Consider the following 20,457-nt stretch of genomic DNA (forward strand, 5'->3'; position numbering starts at 1 on the left):
GGGGCTACGTGACAGTGGGAGGGGCTAAGTGCAAGTGGGAGGGGCTAGGAGCCGGTGGGCGGGGCTAATGGCATGTGGGTGTGGCTAAATGCGTTTGGGTCTGGCATGTGGGAGGGGCTAAGACCCTGGGGCTGCTGTAGGTGCATGGGGGGGGTCTATGGGAAAGTGGGCGGGGCCTTTGCTTTTGTGGGCGTGGCCTGCGGTGGTGGGCGTGCCCGCGGGCGGTTCCGAGCGCTGATTGGCTGCCCAGGAGGGCCGGGCGGGGCTGAACTTCGCGGATGAGGCCGAGGCGGCCGCCTTCGAGGAGCGGGTCCAGGAGCGGCTGCGGCGGCGCCAGCAGCGGGCGGGTGAGCTGGGAGGGGGGGGACACGGGGGGGACACCCCCACATTGCCCCCCACACACACTGTGACCCCCTGGGGCACCCCCCCTCACTGCCCCCCCTCTTTTTTTCCTCCCTCCCCCCCAGAAAAACGACAGCTCCCGCCCCCGCCACCCCCCGGCGATGGTGAGTGCACACTCGGAGGCGGGGGGGGGAGGGCAGGATTTTTGGGTGGGGGAGGCCAGAATTTTTTTTGAGCCCCCCCCCCACGTTCCACAGAGCGCCGTGGGAGCCTACCCCGGCCCCCCCCGGCCCCCATGGAGAGCAGCGGTGAGTGCAGCCCCCTATTGGGGGGGTCCATCCCCTCTTGGGGGGGGGGCCACGCCCTTTGAGGACCCCCCCCTATTTTCCCCCCCCCCAGCCCCCCCGCTGCCTGCCGTGCCCATCGCCAACCCGGACATCACGGCGTCGCGCTACCGGGGGCTCCCCGCCAGCGGCCCCCCGGGGGCACGGGCGAGCGCAAGAAGGGGCGCAAGAAGCTCTCCAAGGCCGACATCGGGGCGCCCTCCGGCTTCAAGTGAGACGGGGGGGGCACGGGGGGGGGCTCGGAGGGGTCAGGGGGCAGCCCCTCACCCCCCCGTTTGCCCCCCAGGCATGTCGGTCACATCGGCTGGGACCCCAACAACGGCTTTGACGTACGTGCGCTATGGGCACCCGTGGGTGCCGTAACCCCCCCAGTATGGGTGCTGTGCCCCCCCCATAGGTGCTGCGCCCCCCCCCATGGGTGCTGTGCCCCCCCCCCTTCCAGATGGCGGCGCTGGACCCCGACCTGCGGGCGCTGTTCTCGCGGGCGGGCATCAGCGAGGCGCAGCTGGCGGACGCCGAGACCTCGAGGCTCATCTACGACTTCATCCAGGGCCAGGGCGGGCTGCAGGCTGTCAAGGAGGAGATGAGGCGCCAGGGTGAGCACCCCAGCACCCATGGGTGCTCCCCTGGGGTGCCTAGGGGGGGCCCACGGGTGGCTATGGGTGGTTATGGGTGCCCCCTGGATGCCTGTGGGTGCCCCTCTGGTGCCTACAGGGGCCTATGGGTGCCCCCAGGTGCCTAGGAGAACCCCACGGGCACCTATAGGTGCCCCATGGGTGCCCCCTTTGGTGCCTATGGGTTGACCCCAGATGCTTGGGGGTGCCTACGGTTGCCTATGGGTGCCCCTAGACCTGTCTATGGGTGCTTATGGGTGCCCACTGGGTGCCTATGAGAGCCCCACAGGCACCTATGGGTGCCCCTCAGGTGCCTATGGGTGCCCCTATGGGTGCCCCAGGGGCCACGCCCCCCCCTGCTCTCATTAAGCCCCCAATTAACACCCTCTCCCCCCCCCCACAGGTCCCCCGCCCCCACCGCCGGCCCGGGGGGCACGCCGCCCTCACCGCCCCCCCCTCCCCCCCCCGCCGGCCCCCCCCCGGGGCCGTTCGGGGCCGCTGCCCCCCCCTCCCCCACCGGGGGGGCCGCCGCCCCCTCCCCGCGGGGGGCCTGGCCTGGCCCCGCCCCCTCGCCCGGCGGCCCCGCCCCCGGCTCGAGGCCCCGCCCCTCCGGGCGGTGCGGCCCCGCCCCCTCCGCCCCCTCCTCCCCCGCCCCCGCCCCCCTCCGGCGGAGGAGGCCCCGCCTCCCCGGCGGCCCCGCCCCCTTCGCGGGGCGCGCTCCTGGACCAGATCCGGCAGGGCGTGACCCTCAACAAGGTCAGCGCGACACGTGACGCGGGGGGCACGTGGAGGATGGGAGGGGTCACGTGGAGGGGGAGTCACGTGGAGGGGGGGAAATAAGGGGTTACGGGGGGGGGGAGGGGGAGGAATGGGGAGGGCCTGGGGGGTTATGGGGGGGCTTTTAAGGGATGGGGGGTCCTGGAGGGGCTTTGGGGGGGCTTTGAAGGGTTGGGGGGTCCTGAAGGGTTATGGCGGTTCCTGAGGGGTTATGGGGGGTCCTGTGGGGTTGTAGAGGGGTCCTGGGGGGTCTTAGGGTGCTCTGCAGGGTTTTGGGGGGACTCTGAATAGTTGGGGGGGGGCTCCCACGAGCCTGTGGGGCTGGTTCGAATGAAGGAGGGGGGTTCCATGAGGTGGGGGCCGCACCGTGCCCCCCCCTCACCCCCATTCCATCCCGTGAACCCCCCCCCCCAGACCCCCGAATCCTCCGAGAGCAGCGGCGGGGGCAGCTCCGGGGGGGGCCTGGTGGGGGCCCTGATGGACGTGATGCAGAAGCGCAGCCGCGTCATCCACTCCTCGGGTGAGCTGGGGGGGGCTTTTATTTGGGGGGGGGGGGCACCTTGAGACCCCCCCCAACCCCAAATCCCCCCCCCTTGTCCCCCCCTTTCCCCACAGACGAAGGTGGCGACGAGGACGACGAGGACGACGACGAGTGGGATGATTGAGCCCCGCCCCCCGCCCACCCCAATTAATGCTTCCCGCAGCAATTAGTGCCAAGAAGAAGGTCCTGCAGCAATTAGCACTAATTGGCGGTGGTTATTAATTCATTAATAACCCCCCCTTCCCCGCCACAGGCTTTTACCTCACAGCAACGCGAATAAACGAGGCAGTACCCAAACAAATGGTGGTGGGAGATTAATTATTGATAATTATGAGATGGATTATTGTGAATTAACAGCGTGCCCTGCTAAATTTGGTAGTGGATGGATTTTACTATTAATTAATTATGCTAATTGTTAGGATTTTAATGAGCTCAGCCCCACCAATGTGAATAAATGTGGCAATACCCAAGGGAATGGCAGCGGGAGATGAATTACTGTTAATTAGGAGATTAATTACTGTTAATTAGGTAATTAATCATTACCTAATTAATTAATTATAATAAATTTCATGTTAATTATTGGTAATTAAGAGCATGTGCTGCTAAATTCAGTTATGGATGGTTAGTATTAGTAGTTAATTATGCTAATTTGCAGGGTTTTAATGAACTCAGCACCACCAATATGAATAAATGCAGCAATACCCAAAGGAATAATGGTGGGAGATTAATTATTGATAATTAGGAGATGAATTATTGGTAATTAACAACACACCATGCTAAATTTGACAGTGAAGGGTTATTATTATTAATTAATTATGCTAATTATCAGGGTTTTAATGAGCTTGGCCCCGTCAATGTGAATAATGACAGCAATACCCAACAAATGGTAGTGGGAGACAGATAATTAACAGCATGCCCTGCTAAATTCGATACTTTTTTTTGGTTATTATTATTAGTTATTTGTGGTATTTAATTATCATTAATTACGCTAATTAGCAGGGTTTTAATGAGGCGCTCGGCCCCGCCAACGCATTTAAACCCGGCACCGCCCAAACGAAGCGGCGGGAGATGAAGTACTGATAATTAACGGCTCGCTCTGCTAACTTTGACGGTGGCTGGTTATTATTATTAGCTAATTACGCTAATTATCAGGGGGTTAATGAGACACTGGGCTCTACCGAGGGGAATAAACGCGGCAATGCCCCCACGAACGACAGCAGGAGACGGGTTATTGATAATTAACGGCTCGCCCTACTAAAATCGATACCGGGTGGTTATTATTCTTAGTTAATTACGCTACTCGCTAATTATCGGGGGGTTAACGAGCCACTCACCGCCGCTCCTCAGCCCCGCCGGCAGCCTCCTAGCCGCCGTGAGGCGAGGAATCAAGGTTAGGGCGAGGGGCACGGAGTGAGAGGCCCCCGATTTAAAGGCTCGGGGGGGTGGCGCCTCCCACGTAGGTAGCGACGGGAGTGGAGAAAACACCGGGATTTGGGTGAAAAAAGGGCTTTTTGGGGCCGAAACGCGCCGCCGCGGGGGCCGCCGGGAGGGATGCAAACGAAGCGGCGGCGGCAGCCAATGGGAGCGCGGCGCGCTCGCGCGCGCGCGGGGGCCGCCGGGCGGAAAGGGAAGGCGCGCGGGGAGGAAGGGAGGGAAAAAAAATTAAAAAAAAAAAGAAAAAAAAGGGGGAAAAGGGAAAAAAAAAAAAAAAAGCGAAGATGGCGGAAAATTTAAAAGGTGAGCGCGGCGCGGGGGGGGCGGCGGCGGCGGGGGGGGGGGCGAGGAAAGGGAGCGGGGGGGGAGGGGGCGGCGCGCGCCGCGCGTTTCCCGCCTTTTTTTTTTTTGGGGGGGGGGGCAGGGGGCAGGGACCCCCCCCCAGGGAAGCCCCCTCCGCACAGCCCCTCCCCCACACGCTCCGGGGAGCCCCCCCCGGGTCCTCCCCCCCCCCCCCTTAACCCCCCCTCGGGTTCTCCCCCCCCTCCGTGACCCCCCCCCGGTGAAGTTCCCCTCCCCCTTGAAGTCCCCCCCCAAATTTGACCCCCCCAGCGCCCCCCCCACATCACACCAACCCCCCCCGGTGCCCCCCCTCCGTACAAAGAGCCCCCCCCCGTGCACCCCCCCCGACTTACCCTCTCAATGAATTCCCCCAGCGCCCCCCCCATACAATTTACCCCCCCAGCACCCCCCGGTGCCCCCCTCCAGTGCCCCCACTATTATAAAAGACCCCCCCCAATGCCCCCCCCCCGTATAAAAGCCCCCTCCAGAGCCCCCCCATTATAAGTGACCCCCCCCCAGTGCCATCTCCACACCCAGACCCCCTTCAATGAAGCCCCCCAGCGCCCCCCCCATACAGTTTACCCCCCCCAGCGCCCCCCCCAGCCCCCCCCCGGTGCCCCCCCCATTCTAAAAGCCCCCCCCGTGCCCCCCCCAGGCTGCCGGGTGTGCTGCAAGTCGTCCTGGGCGCAGCTGCAGGACCTGTGCCGGCGGCAGCGGCTGCAGTGCCGGGCGCTGGGCGTCACGCGCCGCAACCTGGCCCACTTCGAGGTGGAGTACCTCTGCGACTACAAGCGCGTGCGGGTGAGTGGGGGGGGGCACGACCCCCCCCCCAAAAAATATTAATAAATTGGGGGGGCACGGTGCGCTGGGGGGGGGTTGGGGGGCTCTAAATGGCAGCAATCGCAGCCCCAGGGGGCTCCGAAGTGGCCTGGGGGGAGTAAGTTCTGTGATTATAAGAGAAGGGGGGGTCCTGACCCCCCCAAAAAAAAGAATTTAATAAACTTAGAGAAGAAAGAATTTAAATAAATTTAAAAAAGAATTTAATAAATTTAGAGAACCCAGCACCCCCCCCACGGTGCCCTGGGGGGGGGTGCTGGGTTCTCTAAATGGCAGGAATTGCACCTCAAGGGGGTCCCAAATTGCCCTGGGGGTCCAGTAGTTGTGTGATTGTAAGAGGAGGGGGGTAAAAGGGGGGGCCCTGACCCCCCCCCCAAACAAAATAATAATCTGGGGGGGTCACATTACCCCTGGGAGGGGGTTGGGGGTTCTAAAGGGGCTGGGATTCCTGCCCCAGGGGGCTCCAAATCCCTTTGGGGTCTCCCCAACCCCAGCAGTCCCCAAAGTTCGGGTTTTTGCCACCAAACTTTGTGCTCCCCCCCCACAAATTTTAATGTTCCCCCCCCCCCCTCACCTTTTTTCACCCCTTCTGCCCCCTCCAGGACGAGGAGTTCTACCTGAAGTCCCCAAATCCCCCTGGATTTTGGGGTCTCCCTAGCCCCAAACTTTGGGTTTTCGCCCCCAAACTTTGTATTTCCCCCCCCCAACCTCTTTTTTCCCCTTCTGCCCCCCCAGGACGAGGAGTTCTACCTGGTGAAGTGGCGCGGCTACCCGTCCTCGTCCAACACGTGGGAGCCCCGCCGCAACCTGCGCTGCCGGGGGCTGCTGCGGCAGCTCCACCAGGACCTGGCGCGGGCTCCGGGCGGGGGGGGCGCGGTTCGGCCCGGCCCCCAGGGGCTCCCCCCGCGGGTTTCCAGCTACCTGGTGCAGAAAGCCGAGCAGCGGCGCGCTTTACGCCGCTGGGAGCTGCACCTCAACAGCACCCGCAGCCACCGGGGCCGGATCGTGGTGGAGAACGAGGTGGATCTGCACGGCCCCCCCCGGGACTTCGTTTACGTTAACGAGTACAAAGTGGGGGCCGGGGTGGCGCTCAGCCCGGTGGCGGCGGGCTGCGAGTGTCAGGATTGTCTGAGCGAAGCCTCGGGGGGCTGCTGCTGCCCGGGGGCTTCGCGGAATAAGTTCGCCTACAACGAGGCCGGGCAGGTGAGGATCCGCGCGGGGCTGCCCATCTACGAGTGCAACTCGCGCTGCCGCTGCGGGGCCGAGTGCCCCAACCGCGTGGTGCAGAAGGGGATCCGCTACGACCTCTGCATCTTCCGCACCGCCGACGGCCGGGGCTGGGGGGTGCGCACCCTGCAGCGCATCCGCAAGAACAGCTTCGTCATGGAGTACGTCGGAGAGGTGAGGGGGGGGACGGGGGGACATTTGGGGGGCGGACGGGGCGTTAGGGGGCACTGGGGGGGTGTACGGGGGGTTAGGGGGTACTGGGGGGCGTGTACAGGACACCATTGGGGACATACGGGGGGCTTAGGGGGCACTGGGAGCGTGTACGGGGGGTTAGGGGGCACCAGGGGGGACATACGGACATACAGGGGGGGTTAAGGGGCTTGGGGAGGGTGTACAGGGGGTTAGGGGGCACATAAAGGGGGCTTAGGGGACACCAGGGGGTTGTAGGGGGTACTGGGGGGGCGTACAGGACACCAGGGGGGCGTACGGGGGGCATACGGGACTCCAGGGGGGACAGCTGGGGGGCTTAAGGGACATGGGGGGACGTATGGGACATGGGGGGAGGACACCAGGGAGCATACGGGGGGAGTTGGGGGACCCAGAGGGACCCCAGGGGGGGTTTGGGGGCCCTGGGGAGGGGTTGGGGGCCCCAGGGGGGGCCGTGCTGACGCGGACCCCCCCCAGATCATCACGTCGGAGGAGGCGGAGCGGCGGGGGCAGGTGTACGACCGGCAGGGCGCCACGTACCTCTTCGACCTGGACTACGTGGAGGACGTCTACACCGTGGACGCCGCGCACTACGGCAACATCTCCCACTTCGTTAACCACAGCGTGCGTAACGAGACGCTAATTAACCCTGCCGACGGCTAACGAACCCCGCTAATGGCTAACTGCCCCCAGCTGACAGCTTAAATTGCCCCCCGGGCTGATCGCTAATTGCCCCTGAGTAATTGCTAATTACCCTGGGGTAATAGCTAATTGGCCCCAACCAACCACTAATTGTCCCCCAGGCCAATCGCTAATTGCCCTGGGCTAATGGCTCGTTACCCCCAGCTGACAGCTAATTGCCCCCAGCTGGTGGCTCAAATCACCCCCAGGCCAATCGCTAATCGCCCCCCAGGCTAATGGCTAATTACCCCTGACCAATTGCTAATTACCCTGGCTAATGGCTAATAACCCCTGACCAATTGCTAATTACTCTAGGCTAATGGCTAATCACCCCCTAATTCAGGCCCCACTCACAAATTACCCATTTCCCCCCCCCTTCACCTCCGTGTCAGTGGGTGGGGCTCCCCAGCTGTCAATCACAGGCAATGGGCGGGGCTGTGGGCGTGTCCCCGACTGACCCCGCCCCTTCCCCCCCCAGTGCGACCCCAACCTGCAGGTGTACAACGTCTTCATCGAGAACCTGGACGAGCGCCTGCCGCGCATCGCCCTCTTCGCCACGCGCCCCATCCGCGCCGGCGAGGAGCTCACCTTCGACTACAACATGCACGGTACGGCCCCACAGCGCCCCACGGCACCCCATAGCGTGACCCACACCCTGCCCCACAGTGCACCCCACATCATGACCCACACCATAACCCATGGTGTGACCCACACCTTGCCCCATAGCGCACCTCACACCCAGCCCCACACCTGGGCTCATAGTGTGCCCCACGGCGCTCCCCACACTTGGCCCCACAACTGACCCCACAGCCAGCACCAGGGCACGCCCCACACCTGGCCCCATGGCGTGCCCCACAGCGTGCCCCACAAGCCCGCGGGCACCCCCTCACCCCCCCCTCTCCCCGCAGTGGACCCGGTGGACGCCGAGAGCACCCGCATGGACTCCAACTTTGGGCTGGCGGGGGGGGGCCTGGGGGGCTCCCCCCGCTCCCGGGGACGCATCGAGTGCAAGTGCGGGGCCGCCGCGTGCCGCAAGTACCTTTTCTGACCCAAAACCTGCAGCGGGGGTGCAAAACAAGGCTTGTTGAACGCAGCTGGGGGGTCTGTGCCGTGCTGGGGGGGGGGGGGCTGGAGACAGCTTGGGGGGGGCGGGGATTTGGGGGAAATCGGGGGGGTTTCAGGCGTGCTGGCGTCGCCAGACGATGACGGTGCCGGTGGCGTCGCTGGAGGCCAGCAGGCTCTCGTCGCAGTTGAAGGCCACGGCCAGCACGGCGCCGCCGTGGCCCTGCAGGGTGTTGACCGTGGCTCGGGCCGAGCGCCCCACGTCAAAGAAATGCACGCAGGCGTCCTCGCTGCCCGTCACTGAGGGAGGGGGGGGGAAACAAATTAATTGGGGGGAGGCCACCCCTGCTGCACCCAGCACCCTCGGGATCCCGCTGGCTTATTTTGGGGGGGATCCGACCCTTCTGAAAGCCCCAGCGGGATTTTTGGGGGTCTTTCGGGTGTCCCCATCGCCCCGGGGGGGTCGTTTTGCCCCTGCCCCCCCCACGGACACACTCACCCACGCAGGCCCCCTGGCGGAAGGACATGAGGGGGCAGAAGCAGCTCCGCAGCGGCTGCTCCCGGTGCCGCGTGGGGAAACTGCGCCGCAAGCGCAGCCCCGGCGCCCCCGAGCCTTCCTCCTCCACCACCCTGCGGGAGGAAGAGGAGGAAACTCAGCGTGGGGAGGGGGGGCCACGATTAATTCAGCCCCCCCCGGGACCTACCTGAAGAGCAGGAGGCGGTCGGGGCAGGCGTTGACCAGCAGCGAGGGGTCGGGGGCTTCGCGGCTGGCCCAGGCGCGCGCCGAGAGGGAGGTGATGGAGCCGCCCGCCTGCACCACCACCCGCGACGCCTTGGTCAGCCTGCCTTTTTGGGGCAAAAAAACAATGAAAAGGGGTTGTTGAGAAGACGGAAATGCAGTTTAGGGTCCCCCCCCTCCCCAAGGCCCGCGGCGTTACCTGTGTTGGGGTCGCAGAGGAAGGAGGAGACGGAGCCGCGGTCGTCGCCTGCCCACAGCACGCGGCCGGCGGCGTCGAAGCAGAGCGCCAGCACCCGGCCCGGCAGCCGCCCCGCGCCCCCCCGCGCCGCCTTCCCCGTCGAGATGTTGACCACTCGCACCATGTGCCGGGCGCTGCCCACCTGGGGGGGCACAAAAAGGAGCTGGGGGGGCAGAAAAGGGAGCTGCGGGGGGAGAAAACGTGCTTTCGGGGGTGAAAAAGGTGCTGAGGGGGGGGGGAAAAATGCACCCAGAGGGGTGAGAAAATGGAATAAATGCCCTGAGGAAGGGAAAAAATGCACTGAGGGGGTCCAAAAGTGCCCTGAGGGGGACGAAAAAATAGCCCCGGGGGGGGGTAAATGGAATAAATGCCCTGAAAAAGGGAAAAAATGCAACGAGGGGGAGAAAAAGAGACCAAAAGAGGCAGAAAGTGCCCCAAGGGAGGCAGAAAATGCCACGTGGGGGGGAAATTACAACCAGGGGGTGAAAAAGGCCCTGATGGAGGTGAAAAATGCACAAGAGGGGGCGAAATAAATGCCCTGAGGGGGGTGGAAAATGCCCCAGGGGCAAAAGTGCCCTAAGGAGGGGGAAAAATGCACCAAAGGGGGTGAAAAATGCTCAAATGAGGGTAAAAAATGCACCAAGGGAGGCGAAAAATACCCTGTGAGGGCAATAAATGCGATGTGGGGGGGGAAAAATGACCTGAGCAGGGCAGAAAGTGCCCCGGGGGGGGCAAAAAGTGGCCCAAAGTGGGAAAAAAAATGCTACTGGGGGCAAAAAAAAGGGACCCAAGGGGAAGAAAAATGAACTAAGAGGGGCAGAAAATGCCCCAAAGAGGACAGAAAATGACGTGGGGGAAATAAAATGCCCCAGGGGGTCAAAAAGTGCCATGTGGGGGGGGAAATGCACCTAGCGGGGCAAAAATGGCCCTGACGGGGGTGAAAAAGTACCCCTGGGGGCAATAAATGCCCTGAGGAGGGCAGAAAATGCAATGCAGGGGAAGAAAATGCCCCGGGGGGGTGAAAAGTGCCCTAAGGAGGGGGAAAAATGTGCCAAAGGGGGTAACAAATGCTTGGGGGGGCAAAAATGCCCCGAAAGGGGCAATAAATGCTCAAGCAGGGGGTCAATAAAAGCCTCGGGGGGGGCCCTAAACACCCCGTGGGGGGCAATAAAACCCCTGAAGGGGCCCTAAACACCCCGGGGGGGTCAATAAAAGCCCTGGGGTGGCCCCAAACACCCCGGGGGGGAGCAATAAACACCCCGGAGGCTGGCAATAAAAGCCATAGGGTGGCCCTAAACACCCCAGGGAGGGCTCTAAACATTCTCGGGGGGCGACAATAAAAGCCCTGGGGTGGCCCCAACCCCCCCGGGGGGGGCAATAAAGGCCCCGGGGGGGGCCGGACTCACCACGGTGAGGTTGTTGTTGAGGGGCTGGAAGGCGCAGCAGAGCAGGGCGGCCCCGTCGGGGTCGGCGACGCGGCGGATGCAGCGGCCGTCGGCGGGGGCCCAGAGGCGCAGGGTGGCGTCGAGCGAGGCCGACACCAGGACGTCGTTGGCCAGCGACCAGGCCACGTCGGCCACCCCGGCCCCGTGGCCACGCAGCACCCGCAGCACCGCCGGGGGGCCCGGGGCCAGGCGGCACACCGAGATGGTGCCGTCCAGGGAGCAGCACGCCAGCAGGTGCCGGTCGTCGTGGGCAAACTGCACCCTGGGGACTGCAAAAGAGGCTCAGGAGCAAGAGCGGCGGCTTTCCCAGTTCCTCCCAGTCTATCCCAGTTCCTCCCAGTGTTCCCGGTCCCGTCCCAGTTTGGCAACACCGGCCCCGTGGCCATGGAGCACCCACACCAGTGCCAGGAGGTGCTGGTCGTTGCGGGCAAACTGCATCCCTGGGACTGGAAACGGAGCTCAGGACCCTGCTCAGCACCATTCCCAGTTCCTCCCAGTCTCTCCCAGTTCCTCCCAGACCCTCCCAGTGTTCCCACGGAGGAGCCACAGCACCAGGAGATCCCCATCATTGTGGGCAAACTGCCCCCTGGGGACCGCAAAGGGGGCTCAGCACCGCTCCCCAGTCCCTCTCAGTCCCCCCCAGTGCCCCCCCACAGCCCTTCCCAGTGCTCCCAGTGCCTCCCAGTTACCGGCGCTGTCGCTGTGCTGGTCGAAGACGTGGTAGACACCGGCGAAGGCGTAGTTCTCCCCCAGGGTGGTGTCCCCCGCCATCGCCCGGCTCGCCTCGGCCAGCGGCGTTGGCACCACGCCGGGGGGGCTGGGGGGCACGGGGGGGGTCAAAACCCCCTTAAAATTTGGGGAGGGGGGCATGGGGGAGGAGAATTGACCAAAATTGGGGGGTTTGGCCCCAAAAGGGGGGTGCTCACCGCTCCGGGGGGGCTCCGGGGTGGGAGCCGCGGCTCAGGGAGCGCCGGTGGCCGCGGGGTGCCCGGGGGTCGTCCTCGAAGTCCTGGGGGGGGCAACGGAGGGGCTGGGACCCCAAAAAGGGGGGGTCTGACCCCAAAAAGCCTCCCCCCAAATGGGGGTCAAAGCCCCCAGGGTGGGCCCTAAAACCCCAAAGGGGCTTATAAGCCCCCAGGGTGCTCCCCGAGACCCCAACCCCCCCCCCCCCAATGGGCGTTACGGCACCCAGGGTGGGCCCTAAAACCCCAAAGCCCCCCCCCCAAACGGGGGTTACAGCCCCCAGGCTGGGCCCTATGACCCCAAACAGGCCTTGGAGCCCCCCTGATGTGCACTACGATCCCAAAGGCCCCCCCAAATGGGTGTTACAGCCCCCAGGCTAGGAACTACGACTCCAAAAGGGCATTATAGCCCCCAGGGTGCTCCCTAGGACCCCAAAGCCTACCCTAAATGGGTGTTATAGCCCCCAGGCTGGGTGCTGTGACCCCAAACAGGCATTGGAGCCCCCCTGACGTGCAGTACGACCCCACCCCCCCACCCAACCGGGCGTTACAGCCCCCAGACCGGGCCCTACGACCCCAACCACTCCCCCCCCACCCCCACGCCGCCCCCATCTCCCACCTCCATCCGATCCAGCGTGGTCCTGCTCCCCCTCAGCGCGCTCCCGCTGTGCCCTCGGCAGCTCCCGGCCTCCGACAGGGCCCCGTAGCGCTGCGCCAGCAGCCGGGCCCGGACCCGCAGGTACCAGCGGCGGGTGGCCCCCTCCGGCTCCCCTCCCTTCGCCTGCTCCCGCAGCAGCTGGCTGCGGCGCCGCACGTACTGCGTGCGGAACTGCGGCCACCGCGGGGTCCGGTACGCGGCGTACCTGGGGTGGCGGGAGACGGGGACGCGGCCGTTAACGGGGCGTCGGCACCGAGGCCTGGTAGGCCGCAGCCAGGCCTGGTAGGCCGCGACTAGGCCTCGGAAACCTGCTAGGCCCCGGAGGCCCGCCAGGCCTCGCAAGCGCACCGGGCGTCCACGGCGAGCACTTGCTGCCACACGGCGGCCATAACGGCGGCCGCAGCCCCCTGGGGGCCGCCGCGGGGCCCCTCGCGCTCCAGCGCCGCGTCCGCTCTCCTCGACGGCCGCCGGTAGAATGGCGGCCGCCGGGGGCACGCCAAGATGGCGGCCGCGGGTTGCCTAGGAGACGGGGGGAAGGGGAGGGGCGTGGGGAGCGTGGGCCAATGGGGGAGGGGGAGGCAGGGGGCGGGGAAGGGGTCGGAGCGCTGATTGGTGAAGTGAAGGGAGGGGGCGGGGAATCGGGCAGCACGCGGATTGGAGGAGGGAAGGAGGATGGGCTGCAGTCTGCGCGCTGATTGGTGGGCCGAAGGAAGGGGGCGAAGTAACGCTGATTGGTGGGGAGAAGTGAGGGGCGGGGATTCAGTCTATACGGTGATTGGTGGGGGTGAAGGGAGGGGCCGTGGCCAATGGGAGGTGCCTCAGGGGGGTTCCCCGCTCCGCCTCCTCGCGTCTCTATGGTAACCAGGCGGAACTCGTCTGCTCTGGGTCCTCCGGGTCTTGCGACGCCGCCTCGCGCTTTACGGCAGCTTTGCGACAGTCGGCGCGGGGCGCGCTTTGCGGCGGCCTGGAGTCGGTGGGGGGGGGTAATTGGGGGTTAATTAGGGGAAATGGGGGTTAATTAGGGGGAAAGGGGGCCGGGAGGGCGGTTGGAGGGCAGTAGGAGCAGGTGGGGAGGGTCTGGGGGGGGTACTGGGAGGGAACTGGGGGCAACTGGGGAGGAACTGGGGGTACTGGGAGCAATGGGGGGGGGTACTGGGGGGGGACTGGGAGGGGAACTGGGGTGTATGGGGGGCACTGGGGGGTTACTGGGGGCTGGGGGGGGTAACTGGGAGGGAACTGAGGGCACTGGGGAGGAACTGGGGGTTCTGGGAGGGCTCTGGGGGGGGAATTGGGGGCTGTGGGGGAGGTACTGGGGGTAACTGGGGGGCACTGGGAGGGGATTGGAGGACACTGGGGGGGGCACTGGGGGCTATGGGAAGGAACTGGGCGGGGGGGGCACTGGGGGTCACACAGAGGTGTGCCCCTCCCTTTTGTGCCCCCCCCTTTATACCCCCCTTATATTTGCCCTTCCTTTCTGCCCCCCCGTTATATTTGCCCCCCCTTTGTGCCCCCCCCAGCCATGCGCCATGCCCTTGGCCGTCCCCTGGCCGTTCCCCTCGGGGGGGGGCGCCCCCCCCAAATCTTGGTCGGCCGCGAGCCGCGTGGTCACCGGCCTGGTGGGCACCTACAGCCTCCTGTGGACCCGTGAGTACCCCCCCGCGCCCCCCCAGTCATCATTTTATTTCGGGGGAGGCCCTAATTTTGTGTGCCCCCCCCCCCCAAATTTTTTTAGGGTACCTGAACCGGCTGCGGGTGCATGACGCCGCCGTGCTGCACGCGCTGGTGGAGGGGCGGGGGCCGCGCACCCCCCTGCTCACCCTGGCCAACCACCAGTCCTGCATGGACGACCCCCATCTCTGGGGTGGGGGGGGCACGGAAGGGTCCTGGGGGGCGGGTTGGGGCAGCTGGGGGGGGGATTGGGGGCTCCCAGGGGGGATTTAGGGGGGTTGGGGGAGCTCGAGGGGGGGGTAAATGGGGATTTGGGGTCTGGGGGGTCTTGAAGAGGTCGGGGGGAGGGCACGGGGGGGTCCTGGAGGGGGTTTGGGGCAGCTGGGGGGGGTTGGGGGCTCCCAGGGGGAGATTAAGGGGAGTTGGGGGGACTCAGGGGTTTGAGGGGGGTCTGGGGGGGCTCGGGGGGGGGCTAAATGGGGATTTAGGGAGATTGGGGGCATTTAGGGGGGATTGGGGCATTTTTAGGGTCCGGGGGGGTCCATTTTTGGGGTCAACCCCCCCCCCGGGGTGGGGGTCCTCACCCTTCCTCCCCCCCCCAAAAAAAAACCACCCCAAGGCTCCCTGAAGCTGCGCCACGTCTGGAGCCTGCACAAGATGCGCTGGTGAGCACCCCCCCCACGGATTACCCCCCCAAATCCCCCCCCAGATTACCCCCCCGCCCCATTTTCCCCCCCCCCAGGACCCCCGCAGCCGCCGACATCTGCTTTACCCGCGAGCTCCACGCGCGCTTCTTCAGCCTGGGCCGCTGCGTCCCAGTTTGCCGGGGTGAGCGCCGAACTGGGACAAACTGGGAGGCACTGGGAGGTACTGGGAGGCCCCCCGGGGGGCTTCCCAGTTCATACTGGGAGCACTGGTGTCCCCAGGGGACGGCGTGTACCAGCGCGGGATGGATTTCATCCTGGAGAAGCTCAACCAGGGGGACTGGGTGCACGTCTTCCCCGAGGGTACTGGGGGAACTGGGAGCACTGGGAGGCACTGGGAGCCCCCCCAGGAGAGGGGGTGGACCCTCGGGGGCTTCCCTGCCCCCCCCCCCCACGGTGCTGTCCCCCCCCCAGGTAAAGTGAACATGGGGCAGGAGTTCGTGCGCTTCAAGTGGGGTGAGAATCTGTAATCCCTGCCACGTAATCCCGCCTCCTGGCCATGTAATCCCCCCCCCAGCCCGGTAATCCCAACCTCCGAGTCCATAATCCCCCCCCCAGCCCTGTAATCTCCCCTCCTGGCCACATAATCCCGCCACCCAGCCCCATAATCCTCCCCCTGACTTCATAATCCTGCCCCCAACCCTGTCATCTACACTCGCAGCCCCCTAATCCCGCCCCCTGACACTGTAATCCTACCCCCAACCCTGTAATCCTTCCTCACGACCCCATAATCCCAATCCTGTAATATCCCTCTGGCCCTGTAACCCATCCCTCTGCAGCCCCGTAATCCTGCTGCCCAACCCCATAGTTCCACCCTCGACTCCATAATCCCACCCCCCGGCCCCGTAATAGCCACCCCCAAGCCTGTAATCCCGCCTTTTAGCCCTGTAATCCCCTCCTGCAACTCCAAAATCCAACACAAAAACCTTGTAATCCCACCCGCCAACCCCATAATCCTGGCCCCATAACCCTCCTCTCCAACCCCATAATCCTCCCCATGACCCGACCTGGTAATCCCTCCCCCCAGACCCCATAATCCCACCTCCCAAGACCATAATCCCAACCCCAGACCCCATAATCCCAATTCCAAGCCCCCCCAGCCGCGCCCCCCCCCAGTTCCTCCCTCTCCGCAGGCATCGGGCGCCTCCTGGCCGAGTGCCGCCTGGACCCCGTCGTCCTGCCCCTGTGGCACGGGGGTGAGCAAGGATTTGGGGGGCTTTTTTTTGGCCTGGGGGGGCCCAGACCCCACTCCTGCTGGGGGGGGGAACATGGACCCCCGCTGCTGACCCCCCCCCCCCCCCCCAAAAATAATCCCACACCAGGCATGAACGACGTGCTGCCCAACAGCCGCCCCTACGTGCCCCGCGTGGGGCAGGTGAGTTTTGGGGGGGGCAAAGAGGGGGCTGAATTTGGGGAGGGGGCTTCAGGAGGGGGTGTAAACTTGAAGGGGGGGGGTCTGAATTTTTTTTGGGGGGGGGCCCTGATGATGTCCCGCAGAGGATCACAGTGGTCGTGGGGCGCCCCTTCAGCGTGCGGCCCCTCCTGGAGCGCCTGCGTGCGGAGGGCACCTCCACGGTGAGTTTTGGGGTGGAGGGGGGCAGTTTTGGGGCCTGGGGGGAGCCTGCCCTGTAACGGGGGGGGCCCCTTTTGTGCCTGCAGGTGGAGGTGAGGAAGGCGCTGACGGATTTCGTGCAGGGCGAGTTTGAGGCGCTGCGGCGGCGGGCGCGAGCCCTGCACCCCACCCCGTGACCCCCCTCCCAAAAAATAAAAGTGCCAATAAAGCTCTCCAGACCCCCACCTGGCTCCCCCCACCCCAAAAAAAGCGATTTCAGCCCCATTTTTACCCCCCTTTTCTGCACCACCCCCCCCCAAACCCCAGCAGACGCCTCCTGATCCCAAACCTTTATTGAAGCACGAGTTATTTTTTTTTTGGGGGGGGGGGGGACACACACAACCCCCACCCCTCTGACCCCAGTAATTGGTGGCCCCCCTCGAAAAAAACTGGGGAGAAAACCCCCAAAATGGTGCTCACCCCTCCCCCAAGGTGCGTTGCTGTGTAACAGAATAGGGTCCTCAGCTCTGTGGGGGGGGGTCCCAGCTTTGGGGGGGGTCCCAGCCTTTTGGGGGGGGTCAGGGGGGGCACCTGGCCCCCACGGCCTGTTCCTGACCCCCCCAAAAAAAGAATCCCAAATATTTTTTGGGGGGGGGCGATCCCTCTCACTCCTCCTTCTTATCCCGGGGGCCGTCGTGTGCTGCCTGCAATGGGTGGGGGTCAACGCGGGGGGGTCAGGAGCCCCCCCCAGTTGCCTCCCAGTCCCTCCCAGTGCCTCCCAGTACCTGCAGGCGGGCGTGCTGGTCCAGCAGCCGGTCGTACTCCCTGGTCAGCCCCTCCGCCTGCCGCCGCATCGCCTGCACCTCGTTCTCTGCCTTCTCCAGGGCTGAGCGACACCGGGGGGGGGTCAGCACCCCCGAGGCCCCCCCCTAATAATTTTTGGGAACCCCCCTTTAATTTCCCCCCCCCCAACGCCGCCCTTACTGCGTTTGCTGGCCGCCAGCTCCTCCTTCAGCTTCTCCACCTTGGCCTTCAGGCTCTCGTTCTCATCCTGCGCCGGCGCGCCGCCCTCGCCCCCGGCCTCCTGCAGCTGCTGCGGGTTTTTTGGGGGGGGGGGTCAGGACCCCCTCACGACCCCCCCACCCCCAAAAAAAGCTCCCCCCTACCTTCCTCAAGGCCTCGTTGTCCTCCATGTAGCGCCGGGCGGCCTGGCTGGCCCCCTCTGCCTGCTTACGGAAGGCTTGGCTGGAGGCGCCCAGCAGCGCCTGCTGCGAGATCAGCGTCACCAGGCGCCGCAGCAGGCTGCCGAAACGGGGCAAAAATCACCATTTTGAACATTTTGGCCCCCCACAACCCAAAATGAGACCCCCCCGATGTCAAAAAGCCTCACAAGGACAGCAGGAGGGCGAAGCCGGCCAGGTAGAGGTTGCGCTGGGCGCGGAAGAGCCGCATGTGGAAATGCTCCAGGGCCCCCGGGCTGCTGGGCAGCGCCGCGCGCTCCGAGGCGTCGTACTTGCGGGTCTCCCTGTAGGCATCTGGGGGGGGCAAAGATAATTAAAAAGGGGGGGGACACACGCTGAGAGCCCCCCCCAGCCGGCCCCGGGGGCTCACCCAGCAGCAGCAGCACGAGGATGACGATGAGGACGACGAAGGCCGTGTTGCCGTAGGCCACCGCCAGCCCCACCAGGCGCGACTTGAAGATCTTCTGCCACCTTTTGGGGGGGGGAATTAATGTTGGGGGGGGGGAGATTTAATTAAGGGCGGGGATATTTAATTACTGGGGGGGTATATTTAATTATTACAGGGGTTCATTTAATTTTCAGGGGGCTGATATTTCATGTTTTAGGGTAAAAAGCAGTATTTTTTGGGGTGGAAATTTAGAATTTTCAGGGGGTATTTAACATTTTTAGGAAGGATTTAATATTGGGGGGGGCCTTAATTTTTTGGGGGGGCTGTATTTAATTATGGGAGGGTGATATCTAATTATGGGGCTGATATTTAATATTTTGGGGTAAAATTCAGCATTTCTGGGGGTGGAATTTGGAATTTTCAGGGGGTATTTAACATTTTTGGGAGGGATTTAATACTGGGGGGCCCTTAATTTTTTTTGGGGGGGGCTGTATTTAATTATGGGGGGGTGATATTTAATTATGGGGGGTAATATTTAGTATTTTTGGGTGAAATTCAGCATTTTTGGGGGCGGAATTAAGAATTTTCAGGGGGTATTTAATATTTTTGGGAGGGATTTAATATTGTGGGGGCCTTAATTTTATTTTTTGGGGGGCTATATTTAATTATGGGGGGGTAATATTTCATTATGGGGTTGATATTTAGTATTTTGGGTTAACACCCAATATTTTTGGGGGTGAAATTTAATGTTTTCAGGGGGTATTTAGAATTTTGGGGAGGGATTTAATAATGGGGGGGCAATACTTAATTTCTGGGGAGGTAGATTTAGTTATGGGGGGTGACATTTAATTTTGGGGGGGTGATATCTAATATTTTGGGGTAAAAATATTTTTGGGGGTGATATTTACTATGTTCAGGGGGAATGTTTAATATTTTGGGGGGATCTGTAATATTTTTTGGGGGGACATTTCATTGTGGGGGGGAATATAAGAATTTGGGGGGCATTTAATTTATTGGAGGGGATACTTAATACTTGGGGGGTGAGATTTCATATTTTGGGGGGGGTATTTAAGTTTTGGAGGGGATATTTAACATTTGGGAGCAGATGTTTGATATTTTTTGGAGGAATATTTAATGTTATCAATTATTTTCAGGGAAGTTTAACATTTGGGGGGATACTAAAAATGTGGGAGGGGGATATTTAATATTTGGGGGGCAAAATTTAATATTCTGGGTGGGGACATTTCATTTTTTGGAGGACGTATTTAATATTTGGGGGGAGATATTTAAGATTTTGGGTGGATATTTAATATTTCAGGGGGGATATTGAATGTTGGGGGGATATTTTTAATTTTTGGGGGGGATATTAAATTTTTGACGGGGAAATTTAATATTTGGGGGGGTATTTAATATGTCTTGGGGGTGTTATTTAATACATGGGGGGAGATTTAAGATTTGGGGGGCAATATTTGATTTTTGGGGGCAGATACTTGATTTTGGGGGGCAGATATCTCATTTTTTTTGGCGGGGGGTGGTTAATGTCGACCCACCTGGCGGCCGAGACGAAGGGGACGCAGAGCAGCAGCACGAGGAAGACCTCGGCGTAGAGGAAGGTGGCGACCACTGTCCACTGCAGGCTCATGGTGGCCTGGGGGGGAAAGGGGGGGGGGTCTCACAGTGGGGGGGGGGGGACAATGCCCACCCCCCTCAGGACCCCAGCATGACCCCCTGGTGCTCCCGACCCCCAGTGAAACCCCAAAACCCCCATAAGGGATCGCAAGAAAACCCCGTAGGACCCCCCCTGAGACCCCATAACCCCCCCCCATGACCACAACACCCCCTTTGCAAACCCCATAACGCCCCCCCCGGAACCCAATAATCCCCCTTGAGACCCCCATCGCCCCCCCAACACTCCCCAAGCCCCCTTGGGACACCCCAACGCCCCTTTAGGACCCCCATAACCCTATGGGTGCCCCCATCACCCCCCACATGACAACAACACCCCCTCGGGACCCCCACAAGCCCCCCCAAACCCCCATAGCCCCCACCCCAAGACCCCAATAATCTCCCTTGAGACCCCCAACCCTCCTTGGGACCCCCCCAACCCCCATTGGCACCCCTATCAACCCCCCAGAATACCCACAACGCCCCCCCGGGCCCCCCCGGCCCCTCCTCACGTTCTCACGGTCGGGCCGCGGAGCCCCCCAAGTCCCGGCCGCCCGCCGCCCCCGCCCACCTCCTTCTAACGGAAACCGGAAGCTGCCCGCCAGGAAGACCCGCCCACCGCGGGGTTGGCGACCAATCAGAGGCGTCGTTGGGAGTGCCGGCGGATTGGCGCGGGGGAGGCCCGAGGCACGCTGGGAGTTGTAGTTCGGAGGAGGAGGGGGTTCGGGGTGTGCTCAATGGCTCCGTCTTCAAAATAGGGCTGTAATCAAAGTTTACAATTTATTATTT

General features: G+C 63.0%; 5 protein-coding genes across 6 annotated transcripts; 3 read left to right on the forward strand and 2 right to left on the reverse strand.

Annotated features, from left to right (window-relative positions):
* Positions 1-229: 229 nt before the first annotated feature.
* WAS (WASP actin nucleation promoting factor) lies at positions 230-3,229 on the forward strand. The gene is given in 10 exon segments (XM_082780371.1): positions 230-347; positions 468-506; positions 600-650; positions 742-830; positions 833-897; positions 973-1,015; positions 1,129-1,282; positions 1,704-2,056; positions 2,492-2,597; positions 2,693-3,229. Coding segments are annotated over 8 exon segments (873 nt in total). The 5' UTR covers positions 230-347; positions 468-506; positions 600-637; the 3' UTR covers positions 2,743-3,229.
* Positions 3,230-4,223: 994 nt separating this feature from the next.
* SUV39H1 (SUV39H1 histone lysine methyltransferase) lies at positions 4,224-8,505 on the forward strand. Its single transcript, XM_082780370.1, has 6 exons — positions 4,224-4,355; positions 5,050-5,195; positions 5,967-6,632; positions 7,143-7,289; positions 7,825-7,954; positions 8,255-8,505. The coding sequence occupies exons 1-6, from the start codon at positions 4,337-4,339 to the stop codon at positions 8,392-8,394; spliced, it is 1,248 nt and encodes a 415-aa protein (XP_082636496.1). The 5' UTR covers positions 4,224-4,336; the 3' UTR covers positions 8,395-8,505.
* A 14-nt stretch (positions 8,506-8,519) lies between these two features.
* On the reverse strand, positions 8,520-12,944 carry WDR13 (WD repeat domain 13). Its single transcript, XM_082780369.1, has 9 exons — positions 12,799-12,944; positions 12,412-12,655; positions 11,757-11,839; positions 11,520-11,647; positions 10,792-11,099; positions 9,347-9,527; positions 9,113-9,254; positions 8,908-9,038; positions 8,520-8,708 (listed from the first exon to the last, which is right to left on the reverse strand). The coding sequence occupies exons 1-9, from the start codon at positions 12,837-12,839 to the stop codon at positions 8,524-8,526; spliced, it is 1,443 nt and encodes a 480-aa protein (XP_082636495.1). The 5' UTR covers positions 12,840-12,944; the 3' UTR covers positions 8,520-8,523.
* Positions 12,945-13,323: 379 nt separating this feature from the next.
* On the forward strand, positions 13,324-16,608 carry TAFAZZIN (tafazzin, phospholipid-lysophospholipid transacylase). The gene is given in 11 exon segments (XM_082780372.1): positions 13,324-13,423; positions 13,968-14,094; positions 14,183-14,311; positions 14,738-14,783; positions 14,861-14,955; positions 14,958-15,125; positions 15,237-15,278; positions 15,956-16,018; positions 16,145-16,197; positions 16,320-16,397; positions 16,482-16,608. Coding segments are annotated over 10 exon segments (882 nt in total). The 5' UTR covers positions 13,324-13,423; positions 13,968-13,976; the 3' UTR covers positions 16,572-16,608.
* A 101-nt stretch (positions 16,609-16,709) lies between these two features.
* Positions 16,710-20,372, reverse strand: BCAP31 (B cell receptor associated protein 31). 2 transcript variants are annotated; one of them, XM_082780374.1, is made up of 8 exons: positions 20,240-20,372; positions 19,554-19,651; positions 17,986-18,086; positions 17,765-17,909; positions 17,541-17,676; positions 17,359-17,467; positions 17,160-17,260; positions 16,710-17,078 (listed from the first exon to the last, which is right to left on the reverse strand). In XM_082780374.1, the coding sequence occupies exons 2-8, from the start codon at positions 19,643-19,645 to the stop codon at positions 17,040-17,042; spliced, it is 723 nt and encodes a 240-aa protein (XP_082636500.1). In that variant the 5' UTR covers positions 19,646-19,651; positions 20,240-20,372; the 3' UTR covers positions 16,710-17,039. The 2 variants fall into 2 exon arrangements, with proteins under 2 accessions (XP_082636500.1, XP_082636499.1); XM_082780373.1 differs by lacking the exon at positions 20,240-20,372 and adding an exon at positions 20,181-20,237.
* Between the last annotated feature and the right edge of the window lie 85 nt (positions 20,373-20,457).

This window comes from Aythya marila (genome assembly GCF_965140915.1).
Source record: "Aythya marila genome assembly, chromosome: 28".
NCBI classification, from domain to species: domain Eukaryota; kingdom Metazoa; phylum Chordata; class Aves; order Anseriformes; family Anatidae; genus Aythya; species Aythya marila.

Coding starts and splice junctions, on each gene's coding strand:
- SUV39H1 (XM_082780370.1), top strand. Junction 7,290..7,824: donor CCCACTTCGTTAACCACAGC/GTGCGTAACGAG, acceptor TTCCCCCCCCAG/TGCGACCCCAACCTGCAGGT. Junction 7,955..8,254: donor CTTCGACTACAACATGCACG/GTACGGCCCCAC, acceptor CTCTCCCCGCAG/TGGACCCGGTGGACGCCGAG.
- WDR13 (XM_082780369.1), bottom strand. CDS start 12,839: ATGGCCGCCGTGTGGCAGCAAGTGCTCGCCGTGGACGCCCG. Junction 11,648..11,756: donor CCCGGAGCCCCCCCGGAGCG/GTGAGCACCCCC, acceptor CGTGCCCCCCAG/CCCCCCCGGCGTGGTGCCAA. Junction 11,100..11,519: donor CCAGCACAGCGACAGCGCCG/GTAACTGGGAGG, acceptor CCTCTTTTGCAG/TCCCCAGGGTGCAGTTTGCC.
- BCAP31 (XM_082780374.1), bottom strand. CDS start 19,645: ATGAGCCTGCAGTGGACAGTGGTCGCCACCTTCCTCTACGCCGAGGTC. Junction 17,910..17,985: donor CCTCGTGCTGCTGCTGCTGG/GTGAGCCCCCGG, acceptor TGCCCCCCCCAG/ATGCCTACAGGGAGACCCGC. Junction 17,677..17,764: donor TTCGCCCTCCTGCTGTCCTT/GTGAGGCTTTTT, acceptor CCGTTTCGGCAG/CCTGCTGCGGCGCCTGGTGA.